Source organism: Petromyzon marinus, chromosome 12 (genome assembly GCF_048934315.1).
Source record: "Petromyzon marinus isolate PM22_M1 ecotype Great Lakes invasive population chromosome 12, UKy_Petmar_22M1.pri1.0, whole genome shotgun sequence".
In the NCBI taxonomy this organism is placed as follows: domain Eukaryota; kingdom Metazoa; phylum Chordata; class Hyperoartia; order Petromyzontiformes; family Petromyzontidae; genus Petromyzon; species Petromyzon marinus.
The window spans coordinates 9,764,477-9,787,095 of NC_133678.1; the positions used below are offsets into that span (position 1 = coordinate 9,764,477).

Genomic DNA, 22,619 nt, shown 5'->3' on the forward strand with positions numbered 1-22,619 from the left:
AATGTGAGTACGTAAGAGGCGAACTTGAAGTTGATCCCGTCTCTAATTCGAGATATGATGGATGAAACACAGGCAATGCGTTGCCATGTCGCGAATTGGTTTATGGCAACAAAAAATATAATGGAGTTTATTTCTAGCAAAGCTTCTGTAACTAGCAACATGAATGCAAACGTAGTGATGCCCGTTCAACACCGGACATTCGTGTCGCACATTAACCTTCGAGTTTAGACAATCTCCGGTTGTCGATTAAAAACAAATCCCTACCGCTATTTTTTTTTATTTGTGGGTGCACATAGGGCTGGATGGTTGCAGGAGTTTAGTATTCTACACATACACACGTGACCACGCAGTTGCAGTTCCCTCTTGCTTTAACTTGCGTTTTGCAGATGTATACAATTTCATGCTTCAAAACCTCTAATGCCACACTGATTTGAATCCAAGAAGTGCAGAGATGCACCGCACTTGATTAGATTATAGTCCGACTGCACAAAGATGTTCCCTAGAGGTGAAATAACTGCCAAGACTAATTGCAGTATGTTGGTTTCTATGCCCGTATTGATGGATTGTGATGTTAGTGAAGAAGGCATGGACAGGTCAGAAATTAAGCTTGCGGTACATAGTAGTCCTTTACTGTGTTTTGCTGCCAAGCTTATGACATTTGAATAAACGCATCTAGTGATCATCCATGTGTAATAGTAATAATTTGTATAGCATAAACACGAATTATTAGAAACCAATTCAATAAAGTATATTTATAAATGTACGGAGACATTTGTAAGATAATAAACTAATACAAATGCAAATACTCACATTTTATAAAATAATAACATTTCATGCATTGATATGTCGTTGCAGAATGTTATTCTTAATATATTTGAGTAATATCCTACTATTTTTATTTAATATGAGTGAGAAATCGATGTGCACACATACATTTCGAACAAGACCCAGTTGCCACATTGCCATAGCAGTTAGAAGGCTGCATTCAATCAAAATGTACCAGCCTACACGTCTTCCCGGAGTAGTTATAGGCACACATGAAAACATATGCTTCGAAAACCATGTACAAAGGCTGTTTTGTAATACATTGATTGTTGTTGTTTTTCTTTACTTATTTATTTGTTTCATCAGAGAAACCCCGGGAGTCTTGCTTTGATCCTGGGCATATACAGAATGGCTCTCGTATCGGTACGGATATGAAGCTTGGCTCTACCATTACCTACTTCTGCAGTGCGGGATACATCATACAGGGCTACTCTACCCTTGTCTGCATGATGAAAGACGATGGGAAACCCGGGTGGAATCGGCCCACCCCAGTTTGTAGTGGTAGGTTTCTCATTCATTTACCAGCGTGCATCGAGTGGGAATGTGGTTTTTTCATTAATGTGTGATTTGATTTGGCCAGCACATGTTTCTTGTTAGTCCAGATGATTTATATGAACTTACGTGAACTGAAATGACATTTATCAAACATAACCTATGCACTAAAACCTGGTCAGCTTTAGAGAGGACACACGATGTGAAACCACAAACACCAACTTCTCTATCTTTAATGGATTGCTATACACATACAATGCCGTATGTTGGGATATATAGTGTTCGTTTTTTTCTTTTCAATGTTCTTCATAGGCAGAGCGGCCAAATTACTTTTATCAGTATTACCTCATGTTGAAATTGAATTATTTAAAGAACGAAACAAGTTTAAAACGGTTAACATGTGAGCGAACTCTGTATGACAGTGCATATATTAAATGCCCTTCCAGTTGTGCTGCTTTATGACTTTAGCCTGTCAAACCACCTCTGTGTCCTGTGACCAACAAAGCGATGGGGGCATCACTCATGAGCGACATAATCTTCGCTATTTTTCAGATATGCTGTATGTCCACTCTGATGTGCTTCCAATGTTTGTGAATGCTATCCGCTGCATTTCACGATGAGCATATGCTCACCGTCAGAATGTGCACGATTGCTGCTGATTGCAAGTGCACATGCATGCATATGCTGCCACTTATAGATTGCTTCGTATATTTATAAAATTGCAATGTAGGCTGTAACCTTTGTTCTTCTGTACGATATTCAGTTGTGAAGGAACTTAGATTAACAATTGTCCGATTAATTGCGTTGCTATTTACTGCTTCATTTTGCATCGTATCTGCCACCTGGTGGAAATATTTATTACTGCACGTTGCCTAACGCGGATCCTACCTTAATCATGTGAAATGTCAACATCTATGGATAAAACATGTATGTCTATAAGCAAAGTAGTAATTATTATTGTTGTCCAAGTATTAGGCTGATGAACGTCATTTACATTATATATTTTGGCAATTTATCCAGTATGTGGAGCTGAACAAAGATGTATTATTAATATCCTCTTTACGAGAAGGCTAATTGTACTCATAACATGTGCACTGCTAAGTTGGAAATTCACGCCGTTGTACTCAGATTGGTCATCAATAACATGCTATGGGGGCTTGTTGAAATTTTATTATTTTATAAATCAGGAGCTTTGCCAGAAACAGTTCGGATCTGTTCATGTACCTTGTACATAGGCATTAGATAGGGCATTCGGATTCTTATAGTGATGCTACAATTGTACAGAACTGCACAATATTTGAACAGTGATAGACAGAATAACAATAAAACAAATCAAGAAAAACCCATTTCAAAAATGTTATAAATTGATTTGCATTTTAATGAGGGAAATAAGTATTTGACCCCCTCTCAATCAGAAAGATTAAAGGGAGTGATCCTAATCTCAGCTTGTTACCTGTATAAAAGACACCTGTCCACAGAAGCAATCAATCAGATTCCAAACTCTCCACCATGGCCAAGACCAAAGAGCTCTCCAAGGATGTCAGGGACAAGATTGTAGACCTACACAAGGCTGGAATGGGCTACAAGACCATTGCCAAGCAGCTTGGTGAGAAGGTGACAACAGTTGGTGCGATTATTCGCAAATGGAAGAAACACAAAAGAACTGTCAATCTCCCTCGGCCTGGGGCTCCATGCAAGATCTCACCTCGTGGAGTTGTAATGATCATGAGAACGGTGAGGAATCAGCACAGAACTACACGGGAGGATCTTGTCAATGATCTCAAGGCAGCTGGGACCATAGTCACCAAGAAAACAATTGGTAACACACTACGCCGTGAAGGACTGAAATCCTGCAGCGCCCGCAAGGTCCCCTGCTCAAGAAAGCACATATACATGCCCGTCTGAAGTTTGCCAATGAACATCTGAATGATTGAGAGGACAACTGGGTGAAAGTGTTGTGGTCAGATGAGACCAAAATGGAGCTCTTTGGCATCAACTCAACTCGCCGTGTTTGGAAGAGGAGGAATGCTGCCTATGACCCCAAGAACACCATCCCCACCGTCAAACATGGAGGTGGAAACATTATGCTTTGGGGGTGTTTTTTCTGCTAAGGGGACAGGACAACTTCACCGCATCAAAGGGACGATGGACGGGGCCATGTACCGTCAAATCTTGGGTGAGAACCTCCTTCCCTCAGCCAGGGCATTGAAAATGGGTCGTGGATGGGTATTCCAGCATGACAATGACACAAAACACACGGCCAAGGCAACAAAGGAGTGGCTCAAGAAGAAGCACATTAAGGTCCTGGAGTGGCCTAGCCAGTCTCCAGACCTTAATCCCATAGAACATCTGTAGAGGGAGCTGAAGGTTCGAGTTGCCAGACGTCAGCCTCGAAACCTTAATGACTTGGAGAAGATCTGCAAATAGGAGTGGGACAAAATCCCTCCTGAGATGTGTGCAAACCTGGTGGCCAACTACAAGAAACGTCTGACCTCTGTGATTGCCAACAAGGGTTTTGCCACCAAGTACTAAGTCATGTTTTGCAAATAAATTTATAACATTTTTTACATGCGTGTTTCTGGATTTTGTTGTTGTTATTCTGTCTCTCACTGTTCAAATAAACCTACCATTAAAATTATAGACTGATCATTTCTTTGTCAGTGGGCAAACGTAGAAAATCAGCAGGGGATCAAATACTTTTTTTCCCTCACTGTATTTCATTGTGTATGAGAAAAAAACCCCAATGAGGATTGAGATAAGCAATCGTACATCTTGGATGTGACTTGGCAACACCAAGCAAGCATATGTCTTTTTTTTTCCCTTGGCCTACTCTTTAATGCAAATCCGTAGTGTCTTTCTGATTTGCCATTACAAGCCTCAAGCTGGCTGGCCCTTGCTACCCCCTTTTTAGTTAACTTCTGAACTGCCCTCAGGTAGTTTGTATTGCCCTTTGTACTTTCTGCTTTTGTGTGTTCTCAACATCACTTATCACCCGCAGGGGTGTACAGTATGCTTGCCACATCAAGATGCTATTAAAGATTACCACCTACACAAAACCTCACAGCTATAGAGTACATAACATCACGTGAATTGAAGCTTCATGTGCACTTTTTTGGTGTAGTTATGTAACCGAATATGTATTTTGTATGTGTTTGCCTTCACACGAAGTGTTATATAATTTGTATTTTGGTTTACAATTGGATATGAAATTTTAACTACTAAAGAGGAATAAAGCGGGGCTGATGGTTCAGCAGTAGAGTGAATGAATCGCAATCATAGGGTTAATTGTTCATATACTTTTTGGCAGTTGACTCAGCCCATCATTCTCATGAGGGTATATAAAATGGGTACCACTCTGGTCTCCACTATAGTAATGTGGAATTTCTGTCTATGGCTCATAGCTGTAAACAGGAGCAGAGCACTACCTCCACACTTATTTGAGCAGGAAATGGCTTTGACAATTTTTTTTACAGGAATAATTGTGGTCATAGCTACTTAACTTTCATTTAAATAAAATGGTGCATTATATAACTAGGTCAACCGAATGCTCTGCTTGCTGTGGTTGGCTGTGTGCAGCATATTTGTAATGTCTGCACCCAGCATTTACCAATTTTAAGGGTGTTCTGTAGACTATGCAACACAGTAAAAATTGAGCTCCATAAATGGCCCTGTCAATCAAGCTTTATCATGCAAAAGCCACCCAATTGAGTTTGCAATCACTCGTGTGTGGGTGCTTGAAATTTGAATGCATGGCTTCTAAATTTGGCTGCAATCATATGACCTACACGAAGCCTAATCATTGTGAGATTTTCCATGAGCTGTATTAAAATGGAGTTTCCACCAAACCATAAAGTCTATATACCATTTGAATGGTCAGAGATAACAAAAATAATACCACTAATAATATACGTCACTGTTTTTATTTTTTTATGATTTATTAAAAAAACTATTTTTTTGCATTTGAATGTTGTTATCATTATAATACGAACGCGTTACTATGATTAACCTGTCTCATATACCCATATCCTGGTAAAGATAAATAACGTTAACGATGTTAATCCCAAGTTGTCATAAAACATACATTACAACATACATATTCAGCTTAAAGTGTTGCATGCATATAAATATATTTGAGTATAATATTTGTGAAATATTTGCATTCAGTGTCATTTGTGTTTGCGATTTTTTTTCATGTTATTACATATCAGAAATAGTTGAATGTGTTTCATCTTCTTCTTTGGTTCTTTCGGTAAAGTCACGTAGAATGAGAATAAAATAATAAATTGATAAAATAAAATAACACAATAATATTCTCACGACGTTTCGGCCACAACACAAGCGGCCTTCATCAGGTGAAGGGACGAGACTGTCTGGTAGGACAGCGCTGTCCTACGTGACTTTACCGAAAGAACCAAAGAAGATGAATCCTTGCAGTCACGAAAGCTTTAAGTCTTTCATCTTATAATTAAAACTTCAATATTAGATTTACAAAGCTCATTAAATGGGTACGCCTCTCTATGATCCTGTTCATAATTTCCACTCAACTATAATCCACTGATGGAACCCCACCCCTTTTAAAATGTACCACTTAAGCTTTTCAATAACACAATTTCACCTTACATTTATTATTTGCTGAATAGATTTAAGCCACGAGTGCATGCTCAATCGATTGACAATGTAAATACTGTGTCATATAATTATTTGAAATCAGGTGCAACTGGTATTGAAATTGTTCTCAATCCCACACCCTGGCCAATAAAATGTAAACAAGCAACCGCTAATGCCCTTGAAAAAACGAAAGACTCTCGGGAGTTGAGTGGTTAATTTGTGAAAATGTATCGTGAAGGAAAATGTGATCATGTCAGTATATAGATTGAACCTGAAACTCATTCTAATTAAAATCAAATCAAACAACTGCTGTTTTTTTTCTTCCACCTCATTCGAAAAAAATTGTTCTTTGTTGAATGCAAGTGAACGACACTGCATTTCTTTGAAAAAAATAGTTCCTTCAGCGCTTTCTTGTAAATACTATAACTCTGACACTTGGAGTGGTGTTCATGCTCCAAGCTATGCAGCAGTGAAAACAAGCAATTAATATGTTAAACAGAACTCCACCACGGTGTGTGTTTTTTTTTCTTCCAAATCGAGTATTTGTGCTTCTGAAAACATCAGGAGGGCCGGTGATTGAGAAAAAAGATTACAGTAGGGAGTGCATTTGTGTTATTTTCCCTCACAAACGCACTAGGTGTAAACAACATTTATTTCAGAACTGTAGTGCATAAATTACATGTTGTATCTTGACTTAAAGCAAACGTGACTTTAAGGAATTTATGTTGTATATATATAGTATTACACTTGTTTATACACGAAAGCCTCACCGAGTCTCGAGATGCTGTTTTCGTGAGGGTCCTGCTAAGGCAACGATTGCCCTGTTTCCCAATTAAGTAATTTGCGAGTATTTTTTTTTATTTACTTGCCAAATCGAGTTCATTTTATTTGCTGCACAGATGATTCCCATTTCGCCATTTGCCCGGCTATTTTACAAGGGAGATCCATGATGCCGCGCAAGCACAGCAACAACCGCGAAACAAAGACAAAAGCATCAACATTGAAGGGAACGAACACAGGGTCCTTACTTTTGATCACGTCATCAGAATGACGTAATTACGATCCTTTAACGTTCACGACAGCACCTGTTATTGTTACTTAAGTCAAAGTGTTGACCAGGGTGGCCGTCCAGAATTGAACCGCTAGCCTCTGCGATAAGCGGCAAATGCGCTGAGCCCATACACCAATGTCACCGCCATTCGCATCCACGATTCAAATAGAACCTGTCTTCTTCTCTGACTAGTACATATCAGGCTTCTAATGCAATGAGTAGTCAGATTGTGGTGACATATTTGAGCATCTAGCTCGCTCTCAAACAGTTGTGACTGCTCAATATATGTGCTGTTTTTAAATGGTAATCGTAACCTTCATCAAATGAGTCAAAGATTAGTTAATGGTGCATATCGTGACATGCGAGTGCACTCACTGCATCATCTGTTGAATGGAATTGTTTGGTGTATAATTTTAGATGAATCACAGCATTTAAAAGTTGTTTGTGGGTGGCAATGCACACTGCTTTAATTAGAACAATATTAGATGTAACATTTTTTTAATTATTTCATTACTATGCATACAAATATTTAATTATTTTTTAAATATAATATGTAAAAGTTCAAGTTGAATTATTTCAGAAGAATTGTTTTACTTAAAGTGATAAATACATGCTTGTACATTTAAAATACTGCTGCATGTGTGTATTTGCGCATGTTTTAACATTAAAAAAGTATCTGTCATTTAAGAACATTAATTATTTAATCCCCAGACGTATAATGTATGTATTCATATGATGCACACAGTCTTTACTTTGACTAATATACGTTTTAATCATGTTAGTTTAATAAATTATTCCTAAAGGTTTAAGTAAGCATTTATTAATATGATGATGGAGTGGTTTATACTCAGAGCTATGCACCCTCATCACCGAAGTTAGATACTTCGCTATGGATAATATTGCCTCCTCTCCTTCTTCACCAGCCCATATTTACGAGCATGGTGAAGTATGGTAAAACATCCCCCATGACCGACAAAAGCATAGGGGGGCAATAGTTCAGGATTGAAAAAGGACTGTAAATAATGGATTTTTATCATCAGCCTAGCTGTTTCCATCACTCACAGTTCTGCTATGACACAGATTCCTTGTATAGCCTTAACAGACTGTTGGAGCAAGTGCTGTTAGCGAGCACCTATGAAGGTTGGCACAGCACACGAGGGGGTGGGTGGCCAGCACCACGCCCAGCCACCATTGCCTCCCCAGTAGTGATGCTTACACACCGCACGAAATACTGATTTCAAGCTGAGTCGACCGAGGGGAGGCCCTGGACCGGTTCAGGAATTCGTCACTGATGTTGACCGTGAGTGGGTATTGAACTCGGGTCGCGGGGTTCGTAGCGCAGCACGCTAACTGCTACACACAACTGCTCCCCATTGCTATGTAGCAATCCACCTCGCACCTACGTACAAGCGTATGTCATCACTCCATCTCCTTGGCAGATGTAATCTGTTAATTGTATTGCAAATATTATCGGGTTCCCAGTTGCTGGGTTTCTGACATAGCCTTTGTTATGTGGCTCATAGTGCACCGATTTGTCTTATTGACACCAAATGTGGCTTTGTCCTTTCTACAGCTCCTTGTGGAGGGAAGTCATCTGGCTCTGATGGAGTTGTGCTGTCCCCCAGCTATCCAAGCAACTACACTGGTGGCCAGAACTGTCTCTATTCCATTTCCGTGCACGACAATTTTGGTAGGGAAATTGTGATGTGTGTCACCGGTTAATTTAGATTCATACGAGGCTGGTGAATCACAGCTATTGGCATGATCACCGTATAAATGTGTTCTGTGGGGAAATTAAAAAAAGGGGTTAGTCTTGCAATTGATTGGTTATATATATTTAATCGAGTTTTCATCCAGTTTAAGTTAATTTAATCGTTTTTTTTTCAGTCAAGTGTAATGCCTCTGAATATGTGCTTGATTGAAAATGCAATAACCTCCAGAGCACATAAGGATTCACATTTCTGTCGGTTTATAAGGACAACTCTGCTTGTATTGGAATAAAATACTTGGCAAGTGTTCAGATTAGATATGGCTTTTTAACACCAATTACAGTTACATTTATTTTCTAAGTTAGATCACTGATTGTCAACCTTGTGCCGTTTCACCTGCAGTGGTTTTTGGGCAGTTTGTGTATTTTCAAACATCTCTCAATGACTTTGTGGAGGTGTATGATGGACCATCTCAGCAGTCTCAGCTTCTGAGCTCTTTGACTGGCTCCCACACAGGTAAGACCAGTTTTTTTGTATAATACGAAAGTCGATTATGAAGCTTGCACGTAATACATTTCTGCTTTAATGATGTTCAATTCGTAAATAAAAAAAAACGTATTCTTGCTTTGAAGTCTAAACATTATCTATTCCCTTTGTTGGCTGAATATATGATTCTGTCATTGAAGAAAGGTGACAGGCAAACTACTTATAGGATAAAAGTGTGGGCGCAAAGAAATATTTCAACATATCTGCCTGGCATGAAACAATCTACTTTAAACTTGTAAAGAGTGGGAGTGAGCCTTAGATTGGCAGGACAACTGCAGACCGCAAATACATTTGTTCTTTGGTTACTGCTTTCCAAATTTAATTGAAAGTATATGCAAAACATAATGTAGGAGTGGTGGCAGAGTGGTTATTTCACTACACTATGAACTGAGAATCCGGAGAAAAATCCACGTGACCATGGGGAGAACATGCAAACTCCAATTATACAGGTGTCAGGGTCGGAATAGAACCCAAGACCTCCCTGTATTCCAGGCGAGGTAGTAAACATCTCACCACCGTGGCGCCCAATCAATTGTAGGATGAAGGCCCCCTCCAAGCTATGTTAGTCATGTGGATTATTTGACCTTATTTCACCATGCTAATCAGTGTGGGTTAATGAGGAGGCCCAGCACCAATGTTAGCTGGAGCTAGGAATCAAACTCAGGACACCAGATTCATAGACTATTGCACCACTACTCTGCCCCTATTTAAAGTAGCATATTGTATTGTGGTTCGTTAACTGTTTCTCAGCATTAGTACACCTTAAAGTAACAAAAGGCTAGCCAATTTATAGTATCTTATGATTATTTATAGGTTGTACAATTAATTTGTATTGTCACATACCAGGATTGTTGCATTATAGCATGAGAAAACTGGATCAATAGCACCCACTTGATGTGTTTTCAGTCAGCAGTAGATAGGTACTGGCTAGTGATGATGATGATGCACTAAAATATAAATGCATTATTCAAAGTAATAGGGCAGTAATCGAACGTTTGTATTTACAGGGGAGGCATTGCCTTTAAGTACATCACATCAAATTACAATAAGATTTTCACCAAACAAGAACACAACAGCCAAAGGATTCCACTTTATTTACCAAGGTACTGCCAATTTTGTCGTCAATATGTTTCAAAAGTACCGAACTTATTTTCAATTAGCTACAACACAGTGTGTATGAATGTAAATTCATGCTTAGGTAAACGTGACCTTTTAATGGTGATAGATTTTGTTTGGAGAGAATGCTTTATGTTCCAGGTTTTTTCTTTCTTAGCAACGGTGGTCTTAGCTTATTTATTCAATTAGATATAACAGGATGATGATGATGATGGTGATAATAATTCTATATTTACCACACAGCACTACTATATAACACGATAGTCCATTAATGCCTATGCCGTTTGAAAAAACATTTGTACACGCTGTACTATTGTAAATTTAGCTTTTAGTTCATGCCAATAGTGTTTTATTTTCCCTGCAATAAACAGACAGCCAAGTGGGACTGGTTGTATAGTCACATACATATTCATCACATGCTTATATTTCAGCTGTCCCGAGAACGAGTTCAACGCAGTGCAGCTCTGTCCCTGAGCCCAGGTTTGGACGGAGAGTCGGAAGTGACTTTTCAGCCAACTCTGTCGTGAAGTTCGAATGCAGTCCCGGCTATGCCCTTAATGGGGTGAGCGCTGTGAAGTGTACCATGGTACCCAATTCCCTAGCACAGTGGAACCATTCATTCCCCACCTGTATAGGTGAGCAAGTTTCACATGCAACACCGTGCTTTTATTTGCAATAAACAGGTTTTATACAAACATGACTCAGTCAAATTTTGATTTAAAACTTTTGTGACTGCAGGGATTCATATTCTTGGTTCTTTCGGTAAAGTCACGTAGAAGGGAAACAATGAAATAATAAAAACATATATATAAAACAATAAAATTATCACGACATTTCGACTGCAACACAAGCAATCATCATCAGGTCTGAACCACAGCAAGAGAATTTTGAAAAAAGTGGCGTTTTTTTAATGTTAGCACCACAGAGAGCGATTTGGCAGTTATTCAGATGGACGAGTCCATCTATGTTCGGAAAAGAGGAGGAGGGAGACGAAAATAATGGATGCGGTCTGAAAACCACCGTAAGCGTGAACAATCAATTAAGACCCGAAAGGGTTTATCAAATCCTTCCAATGATTGCTAAGCCAGAATCCATCTTCTTGGTTGAAATTGTCTCTGTGTTTGTGTATGTGGATAGCCTCATGAACGAATCTCTCATGGTATCCAGATGGCTTGCAGAGAACCTCTGCCTTGGAATTTTATTGTTTTATATATATTTTTATTCTTTTATTGTTTCCCTTCTACGTGACTTTACCGAAAGAACCAAGAATATGACTCAGTCACTCACATTAAGTACAGTAAGTACATATATTTGGGGTAGCTGTATGAACAATATTATGCTTTTATCGTATTCCCAAAATGGTATAAGTTGACAATGCATTGGTATTGACATTGTGTCTGTATGTATACATTAACCTTTGGCATCTGCGTTTGTCCCATGACCTGCCATAACGCCTTTACAGCTGCACATGGCTTTAAATTGCACCTAACCTAGGGACACAAGTGTCCATATGACATCATCGGCACATAGTGATACTTGGCAATTGATGTCTATGTGTATAAATGCATATGTATATATTGCAAAGTGCCTGCATCCATGTGTTCGTCGGATGCAAACATGTACATGGGCTATTGTCCATAATACCAAAATTGTAGAACTCAAGACAAAACCCATAATTTTTCCATTTAACAATTTTGCATGCAATCAATCTAAATACATTTTACTTGCAGTCTATCTACCCATTAAATTGTGGGTTATTCAGCAGCTCTTGCAGTAACATATGCAAGATAAGTTACCACCTCATGTCCTTTAATGCAGTTTTCTTTTACATCAGCAGTGTATGTAATTATATAAGCTGTCCACTGAATATCAGGTTCTAGACATCAATTGAAATTCCATAATAAATTATATTTTATAATAAATAAATATATACACTCTTCATTAGTATGCCATATCAATCCACTGAGATAGACAAACGATGGCTATCTAAAAATTAATCCCAAATATATTTTATTTAATATGCAAAAACAAAAGCTAAATGCCAATACCATTTATTATGCAAATTTATATTTCCAGCACAAATATGTTTCGACATTTGCATGGATTAAAACATGCTCTCTCGGTGTTACTCGGGCTTCGTCTGTCCGCCTGTCCACCTGTTTCTGGATCACTGAGCGAGTGCTGTGAGTGAACACTTGATTGAGGTCACTTGCGCACAGTTGGGGTGGATTACTGGAACGCCTGGCTGGCTTTATCCACTCGTGCCACTGAATTTGAGGACCAGCCGTCTTGCAGAAGGAGACCTTTTCCTTGTATCGAGGCCAATTAGAAGTGGATTTGGTGATGTAATTGTTTTAATGTCGGTCTGGGATTTAAAAGTAAAAGTATGACTGTTGTACAGAATGCTAACAGCTCGATGTACGTTGGTCTAAACTGTGATATTCTCGTTCACTATCAAACTAGGGGGCTGCAAGGAAGCATTTGTTAAGACTTTAATGTCCTCTAAGTATAAAAATTGTTAGTGTGCGGAAACCTTAATTTTTCAGGTATATATCCTCAATAATTATCAGACTACGTAAATTAGTATTGTCATAATTGTTTTTTTCTCGACATTGATTTTCAAATGATCAGCAGTAACACTGTGGGAAACTGCATTCTTCCATGCCAAATAAAAAAAAATGTGGCCTGTATAACCTGGGTGGATTCCTCTCCAGGGTGCAGCGTTCCCAAGTGTACGTACGTGGTGGTAATGTCACTGTGCATAGGAGAAGGATGCAGGGATAGAAGAGGGAGGGAGATACGGGAGGGAGGACGACACGGAGAGGAGATGGGTGGGGAGGGAGTGAAAAAGTCATGCAACGGTGTGGAAAGAGAGGGAGCAAAAGAGAATGAGGACAGCGCCGGAACGTGAGAAGTACAGTCCAGTAGTGGGAGAGAGGATTAGGGAGAGGCAAGAGCTATGGAGATGGAAAAGGGAGAGGTGGGAATGTAGAGAGTGAGGGTGAACGATGAACAGGGAGAGGGACGTGGAGGGTGAAACGGGGACAGAGGGATAAAAAAAACCGATAGGAACAAACACAAAGCAAGAAATAAAAATGAATTGCTATATACGTACAGCACAGAGAAGGCAAGAGAACAGTGGAGAGAGACAGGACTGCTTATACGACTACAAGTTTTGCTGGCTGGTTGGGAGAGAGGGGGACGGATGGTCACATCCAGATGGCGGGCGGGTCGTTAGTATTTGTACATAACAAAAATTTGTTCGTGGATAAAATCCAATATGACCACTATTTCATCTTGATTTGAAGCTTTCGTGGCTGCAGGAATCCATACTCTTTGGTTCTTTACCGAAAGAACCAAAGAACTAATCATTGCGGTTACAAGGTCAGTCAATAGTGCTTCCTCTTAGGGTCATGAAGTGAAAAAGTAAGCAATTTTGCCATCGTATTAGACGTTTTAACAAGCCTAAATTAGGTGTTGCCAGGAAATTTTATTTAAAATCTAATTGCTTTGCTCGTGAAATGCAGTAAAGGGTGAATCATCTGAATGAATTGCCTCATGTATGCCATTGCAATGCGTGTTAAACAGCACCACAGCCTTTGTCTGCTGTTGCTGTGTCCACTTGTAGATTGTGATTAATAATGCAATCATAGGTTGACTAAGAGCTGCCACTTTGCTGTAATTAGAAGTTTGTGAGCATTGTCCGGGATGGATGAGTGTAAGTGGTGATCGTTATTGTCTCCGTGCTCCTGGCTTCTCTAGTGCCCTGTGGGGGTAACTTGACGGAGCGCAGTGGGACCATTTTGTCGCCTGGTTACCCGGAGCCTTACGACAACAACCTAAACTGCGTGTGGCGGATCCTGGTGCCGGAGGGAGCAGGGATCCAGGTTTGTCCTGTGTCACACCTCGCGATGTCCGTCGTTTCTAGTGAAAATAACAAGGGAATATATATATGTACTGTGTCATGCGATTATGTCCCGACTAAAAGCACATTGAGCTATACAACTCTTTTCCAAAGACTTCTCAGCCAGCAGATAACGTATTTTTCTTCTTTTCTTTAAAACTTTTTTTAAATGCAGGGTAAAATTAGGTCAAAACATGACGTGAGATGCATCGTGACATTTGTATTCAATTAAACACTTTTATTAGGATAAATATTAGCATAATATCGCGTCACATTACAAATGCCATATTATCCTGATTATAATATACACTTCATGCCCTCTATGTTAAAGCAAAAAAGTTGAGCGTGTCTTGGAATCCGGTAGATGTGTCTGTGTGACCAGATTCGTATAACTTTATTGACAGCGGGCAGCAGTTTGTGGGCACAACTTACTTTTCAGAGCATCTTCTAAGGGGCCATCCATTTAGGACGTCAGCAAAAATCTGTCAAAACTTGACCCCTCCCCCCCCCAACCCCCCCGAATCATATAGAACGGCCGATATTTAATCCACGCAGAAATTAATCAAGGATTAATCATATTAACGTGTTTAAGCAAACAAATAGTACTGTGTAATAAAAAAAGAAATGTCTCTGTGTAGTAAGTGTCATTTCCTAATTGCTTATGCCTCAAAAGTAGAGAAAATGGCTATTATTCCGCACAAACTTTACTTTTGTGACCAGGACAGTGATTTTTTGAAATTTACCTATTTTAAATGAGAAAACGTGGTGTGCAGTTGTGTCATTCATTCACGTAAAGTCCTGGTCACAAAAGCAAAGCTTGTGGGGAATAATAGCCATTTTCTATACTTTTTAGGCATAAGCAATTAAAAAATAACACTTACTACCCAGGGACAAAAATCGTATTACATAGTGTAGTCCACCGCCGGACAATCTAACTAATTTGAAGGCCAATGTAGACAAATTATTATCGAGGCTTCACCCCCCCTCCCCCCCCGTTTCCTATGCGTACGTACATTGTCAGTAGACCGTCCATCCACAAGCGTACGCATTTGGGTTAACCCCCCCTCCGTGCCTATGTACTAAATGGATGGCCCCTAACCACACACACTTGTAGGGAAAAGTTTTGCGTTTTAGAGAAATGGTAAAGCTTTTATTTGTCGTGCAATATCTTGATAACCCAGAGAGGATCCAATGGGTAGCTTTGTATTAGTTTGTCTCAAGCATTAAGGAAATTAAGAAAATTACATAGGAAAATGCATTAGAATTATATATCTGTCCTTACCAGAATATAACGTGCCATTTCCAATAGTCCTTGTTTTTGCTAAATTGAGTCCGTAATATACAATGCTTTTCACAAGAGCTCTTGTTCCACGATATGATAAATTACAGCAAAATATTTATTAATTGAGCTAAAAAAAACTCAAAGTGGTGTGTAAATGGATGGAACACAATTAGTTTCCAACAGGCAGTTAAATTACTTGTGCTCTTAAAAACATTATCTAAATTAACTGATGCCCATGGGACACCTATAAACATTTTATGGTATCAGCCCGATTTGAAATTAAAGGCAGTGGCTGTTATTAGAGTGCAGCCTTTTAAAGTATGGCTAAAATAAATGCGGTACGGGCATGGCCAAGAAGTATGCTGCATTGTATTAAACTGTGCATTATTGAGTAGTGCAGAAGAAGATATCATGGGACCTCCTTTGCCAGTACCAAAATATGAGAATAGGTTTTCCCTTTTTTTCTGGCAACAAAACAGGTGTTAAGATGTTAAAACACCAAACTGAAACCTTTTACAAGGAAGCATGTCTGCATTGACCACAATGCTTGTGGTCAGAATGCAAACCAAAAACATGCTCTGACAGTATATGCATTGACCTTGAAACTGATTGGTCCACACCAGAGACAGCTTTCTTTCGAGGCTAGTCTCAAATGGTGTTACACCTTTTAGCGTCCTCTGGTCTAGGCCGAGTCTCACCATTTGAGGCTACGCTCGAAAGAAAGCTGTCTCTGGTGTGGATCAATCAGTTTCAAAGACAATGCATATATTATCAGAGTATGTGTTTTGTTTGCATTTTGACCACGAGTATCTGTGGTTAATGCAGACATGAATCCTTGTAAAAGGTTTCAGTTTGGTGTTTTAACATCTTAACACCTGTTTTGTTTCCAGCAAAAAAGGGGAAAACCCTATTATCACGGAAGAATATACTTGAACATTGTTTGATTCATAAATGATTCGATTGCAATATATTAGAGCTACACAATTTTTTAACTGTATAGTTCTAATATAATTGGTCTGAATCACTTGTCACATGCAGAAATCTGGTTTTATCTGCTTGCATGTGAACCAAATGATAATACTGAGCCAAAGATTGAGAACAGGTCGAAGGTTCTTTCAATTATAAAGATATAATTGTGGCTGTTTGAGTAATCGTACTAAATAGAAAGTGGACTACATTTTTGTCTAATCACAGATATGAAGTAAAACCCAGACTCGGTCCACTTGAAAGTTACCATATTTGTACATCTATGCTATATGTGAATCGTCGGCTAATGCTATACATGACAATGTATACATGTTTATTTTAATGGCTAAAGAAAAGCCTACATTTTAAGATATACCAGCAATCAGTGAGTTATCCCTAACAAAACGATCAGCTGTATTTATTGGGCTTAGAATGCTGTCTGTATCAATTGTTGTCCATGGAACTATTTTCAACATTTATGAGGCAAATAGTAAATTGTCTTGTATATTTTTTTCTTATCTTAATGAGGTTGAAATGTTGTTAAATAATTGTATTGTACAAAACTGACACAATCTGTGATGTAATGACAATTACATTAGCGAAATTGGTCAAGCTATTGTCGGGTTTTATTGAAATATTTTAAATCAAATATGGTCTTGTATTCCCACTCTTTCAAGGAAGGTATCACTGAGGTGTCAGTGATACAGTTTTGGTGACTAATATGTAAATGTAGTCTCAAAGGAGTTTTATGATACCGAATTATAACAAATGGTGTTCTTCTTCTTTGGTTCTTTCGGTAAAGTCACGTAGAATGAGAATAAAATAATAAATTGATAAAATAAAATAACACAATAAAATTCTCACGACGTTTCGGCCACAACACAAGCGGCCTTCATCTGGTGAAGGGACGAGACTGTCTGGAGGACAGCGCTGGAGCGAACAAAGCCACGCTCAGATCGCGACCTTTAAGCTGTGTGAGAAGAAACAAAGCGCCTTGACAAAGGAATTAGCATAGAATTTAGCATTGAAATAGCTGAGTGATTAGCTTGTGACTGGTCACAGAAATGGCTATGTTAAAGTCAAAGCATTTTGATGTGACGTCACATTTCTCAACCGCCCCCCTCGTCACACATTGTCACAAATGTCTGAACCCCCCCAGGTACATGACGTCATTTATGGACGGCCCCTAAGTAATATGCAAACATCCAGCATATATAATTTTGCACGCCTCTGACTTGTGTTCACGACCCGCTGTAGGAATTGTGTGCTATAATGAGACTTGTGATCATTCATGTTTGTTACTTCTTGCAAAGTTGGCAGGGGTACAAATCTCCACTACTTAACAAATTATTGATATAAAATTAATTTGCGATACTTTGTGGGGAGTGGTGGTGCAGTGATTAGCACACCACGCTATCAATCCCGCTACCTGAGTTTGATTCCGATTAATGGCTAACATCAGTGGTAAGTGATATCAGAACTGTTCCTGGGCCAACTTCCCTTCTTCCACCTGTGCTGAGGAGCAGGTGAAGTATGGTAAAATAACCTCCACAACCAAACTAATTATTATTATTTCAATGTATAAAGCACCCTTCAACGAACATTGGGGACATCCCCTGTAATGTGGGGAAGCCTTCACCGAGAAGTGGATTAAATTACAACTCCGATTAGCATGGTTGGCGACGTACAGTGCAAAAGAAGTTCAACATACAAACATATCACTGCACTATCATGGAAATACAACCTGCTCAGAAACTGCATTGAAAATATATCATGAACACCAACCAAAGCATATCCTACCACTATTTTTAACACTGCCTGATAATTATAACACACTAGCTTATATACCCGGCGTTGCCCGGGCCAAAAACATATTTCAAAACCACTCTTAAAAATCTAACAGCAGTGCGTACTGACTGTGGTGGTGCCTGCTATGATTACAGCAGTGCATACTGACTGTGGTGGTACCTGCTATGATTGCAGCAGTGCATACCGACTGTGGCGGTACCTGCTATGATTACAGCAGTGCATACCGACTGTGGTGGTACCTGCTATCACTACAGTAGTACATGCTGACTTTATAGCAGTATTTATCGACTCTATAGCACAAAGTACTCACCTGATAGAGTGGCGTGGTGAGGCCTAGTTCCGTGCAGAGCCTCCGACCTCGCCTAGATTGTCCAGCCGGCCGAGGTGGTACCTTGGCAGGCTGGGGCTGGGCTGCTTCCCCTGACCCCCCCACCCCAGCCACGATCTCCCTGGCCACTCTGCAGTAATATCTACGGCCTATAGTGGTTCCATCTAGCGACTGTATAGTAGTAATAACTGCACACATCGGGGTGGGGGGGGACATCACACAGTGAAGCATTAACGTCAGCGTTTAGTGTATTTTTATAGCATTTTTAACGCAAAATAAAATGTCCCCCTCACTCCCACCGAAGGCGTGCGACTTGGCATGGGCCGTCCCCCCCACCAAAGGCGCGTGAGTTGGTATAGTCGTGCACTCGTCATAAATACATCAATGATAAGCGCGCAAAACTCCCACTAAATCGCTAATTAAACTAATTTAAAGTTGACGGATGTGAAAAAGGAATAGCGCTTGCTCACCGCAGGGCTTACGGCTTGGTACCTGGCTAATTTTTGTTTCACGTGAACCCCACAGTTGGAGAGGCAAATCGTTAGCAAGCGCGTGAACAGACACAAACCCACAAACAAACCGACAAACAGACAATGTTTTTACTTTTATATATAGAAGAAAAAAGAAGATAGAAGATATATGCTCTTGTAAATTAATGTTACAGTAAAAGCTGCGTTCCAGAACAGAAAAAAAGGTATATTGTATCAACCTTATATGACAATGATTTTGTTATTTTTTTTGTAAGTGTTGTACCAAAAACAAGGTTTTCATGTCCAGGCGACTTCTCAGCGTCTGTTCTGTTCTTAGCGTACGGGCTAAGTAAAGAGTTATACAGAATCAATCGCGTAACGGATTACGGGAGCCTGACAGTCACGTACACTCACCATTTGTCGGCAGGAGTGAAAATCGATGTCGACAAACGCATCACTTGTAATCAATTCTAATTATTGCCGAGCGTAATTTATAAATTGAAAGTGGGTTAGTTAACTGGGAATTGATTTGTGGGGCTAATTTGCTGCCATCTTTTAGTGAACTGAATAACTGTCACGGCCACGAGATAGCGTCCGTTGCTGACTGTATGTTTCTCTGTAGATCCAGGTCGTAAGTTTTGCCACAGAACACAATTGGGACTCCTTGGAGGTTTACGATGGAGCCAATGCTGACTCTCCCAGGCTTGGAAGCTTTTCAGGTGACACTAGACCTGCATGTCAATTTTACGGTGTGCATATATAGCCTCGCATTGTTTTGTTATGATTTCAATGGACTTTAAACATAAGCCAATATTTGTAATATCCCCTGTGTTCTTGGTTCTTTCGGTAAGGTCACGTAGAAGGGAAACAATAAAATAATAAAAATATAAAACAAAATTATCACGAGGTTTCGACTACAACACAAGCAGTCATCATCAGGTGTCAAAACCACAGCAATCTTGCTGTGGTTTTCAACACAAGCAATCATCATCAGGTGTGAAAACCACAGAAATCTTGCTGTGATTGCTTGTGTTGCAGTCGAAACGTCGTGAGAATTTTATTGTTTTATATTTTTATTATTTTATTGTTTCCCTTCTACGTGACTTTACCGAAAGAACCAAGAATATGAATCCCTGCAGTCAAGAAAAGCTTTAAATAAAAATTCTCTGTTATTGAAATGGTTTACCATTGTGTTCTTGCAGTTACTGTTATGGCATCACACCAATGTATATTAACTGTTTTTGTTTCAGGTCATGTTACGGATCAAGTTGTGAAATTAATATTAACATTTATTTTTGTAATAACTTTTTTTTCAAATGTGGAATAATTTGTCTTCAGAACTCCAGTCATATGGCGAAAATTCTTCTCTTCACTAAGCTTTTACTTTACACTGAGATAAAGCACATCATTTGCTTTGTGTTTGGCATGTTCTTTATTTTGCAACTTCTACTATTTGAATGCTACAGTTGCTATTAATGGTAGTGTTTGAAATAATTTGATTCGAAGCTGTCCCTTTTCCCTAGACATCGAAATGGTTTTGAAACAATGTCTCTAGTAGTCGAATGCTATTTGGAATTGAATGTGTGCATAATTCCAACAATATAATTCCTTAAGCGAACCGTGGAAATTATATAATGAGGGATAGGCAACTGCCAAGTAGTAAGATCGGGTCAATTATTGTGCAATAGTGCATGTGTATGAATGGCAGTCACATCTTTGTGCAGTGTAGCTTTTAGAACAATTGACTGTTTCCTGCATAGTGCATATAAGAAGATATGCACTGGAATCCACCAATGGCAAGTAGTGTTAGGTTTAAAAAAGAAAATGTATATGGACGTGACTTTATTGCTCAGAGTGTGAATACCATGTCACAGCACTGAGCCAAAATTCTTAAGTTTTAATCTGGGTAAAACGGTGAAGTTGGAGTGTCTTGAGTTGATGTGATGACCTCATGACTCTCCAATGACACCACAACTACAAACTTCATATTATTATTTTTATTTAATTATGATTATTTGAATGTTTTTGTAGCTTTCAGAACAAAATGTGTATTTAGATTTTACTGCTATGTGATGAACCTCATTATAGCAGAGCATGTGAGAAGATGCAGCGCTTATAGTGTAGATAAAAGGCAACTAACTGAATAAAAATCAACAGTAGTTCTGTGATTATACCTTAAAAAGGCTGATCTCGAACAGGAGGACATACACTCCCTTTTTTGCAATGGTTTCAATCGCAATATAATTTTGAAAAGGACATAAAAAATCTGTCCACAATTTGGAAAATATGACCCGAGCATGATTATAAATACTGTATAAGTAAAAATTATCTACTTTTTCCTATCAGAATTTATCTCTGTAAAAACCGTACGGGGTATATTTCTTTGTCAATTTACTTTTTTAAAAGTCTAAAATAATTCTGCATGCAATAAGGATGACAACTGGAAAATGTGAAGATTACTTATTAATTCATATTAATTCATGTCTAAAGTATTGCAATTTATTGATGCCTGTAAAGTATCCATTGTTAAAGGAATAAGAATTAATGTTATTGTTTGACATTTTGTAGGAACGACACTCCCTTCATTAATCAACAGCACGTCCAACCAACTGTACCTTCATTTTCAAAGCGACCTCAGCGTTGGGGCAGCTGGATTCCACCTAATCTACACAGGTATGTTGTTTTGTTAAATGGGAAAAAAGTTGTTTATCTCAATGAAAAAAAAATTGTTGAAAGTAACTGTGCAAAATTTCCATTTTACATGGTTGATGACCAGCCTTTCTGAGCTGACTCATGGATCATCAACATTTTTTTCTTTCAAAAGTGCTTTTGCGCCATATGTACAAAATACATTTAATGTGATGTGTAAAGTGGGAAGAATATGATGAATTTAACTGATTGTATTAGACTAATGCATTTGGATACTGAAAAATCTTATGGAGTATAGCTTAGTAATGATATAATTTTCATTATTTTTAAGCTCATGTGCTTCCATATTAAATATATATGTTTGTATGATTTACTATGATATATTATGCTATTCTTGTCAAAGAAGTTCAATGTTCGCCACATTCAGTTACAATTCTGCTTGTCAACATCACAATGAAATTCTGGTCAACTCCACATGCAATAATCAGGAAAGTCATGCAGCATGAATTCATATGTTTCTCTTATACATAGCAATTATTCAAAGTGTAAAATGGGTTCCAGAGCATTCAGTTCAATGTAATTGGTACTCACATATGTTCTCTGAATTTCTTATCGCAGCAATTGGTTTGACATCGTGTCCGGAACCCGTCGTACCAAGTAACAGCATAAAAATAGGGGACCGATACCTGGTGAACGACGTTGTTTCCTTCCAGTGTGAGCCTGGCTATACACTCGAGGTAAAAACGGCCTAATGCAAAACATTACATGTTGAATACACATTAAGATACATAAACATAAATATACGTAACATTTACAAGGATTGTTGCCATTGTCTAATTATATTATTAATGCGCTCGGACTGCC

The 22,619-nt window shown here is 38.8% G+C and overlaps 1 protein-coding gene across 1 annotated transcript in view; it reads left to right on the forward strand.

The window, feature by feature from the left end:
• The window catches only part of LOC116941582 (CUB and sushi domain-containing protein 3-like), a 409,001-nt gene that overhangs the window by 297,142 nt on the left and 89,240 nt on the right, over nt 1-22,619 (forward strand). The window contains exons 30-38 of the mRNA XM_032952774.2: nt 1,132-1,326; nt 8,550-8,666; nt 9,088-9,201; nt 10,239-10,334; nt 10,779-10,982; nt 14,110-14,234; nt 19,729-19,825; nt 21,675-21,779; nt 22,374-22,492. Of these exons, the coding sequence (XP_032808665.2) occupies nt 1,132-1,326; nt 8,550-8,666; nt 9,088-9,201; nt 10,239-10,334; nt 10,779-10,982; nt 14,110-14,234; nt 19,729-19,825; nt 21,675-21,779; nt 22,374-22,492 (1,172 nt within the window). The remainder of the gene's footprint in view (nt 1-1,131; nt 1,327-8,549; nt 8,667-9,087; nt 9,202-10,238; nt 10,335-10,778; nt 10,983-14,109; nt 14,235-19,728; nt 19,826-21,674; nt 21,780-22,373; nt 22,493-22,619) is intronic.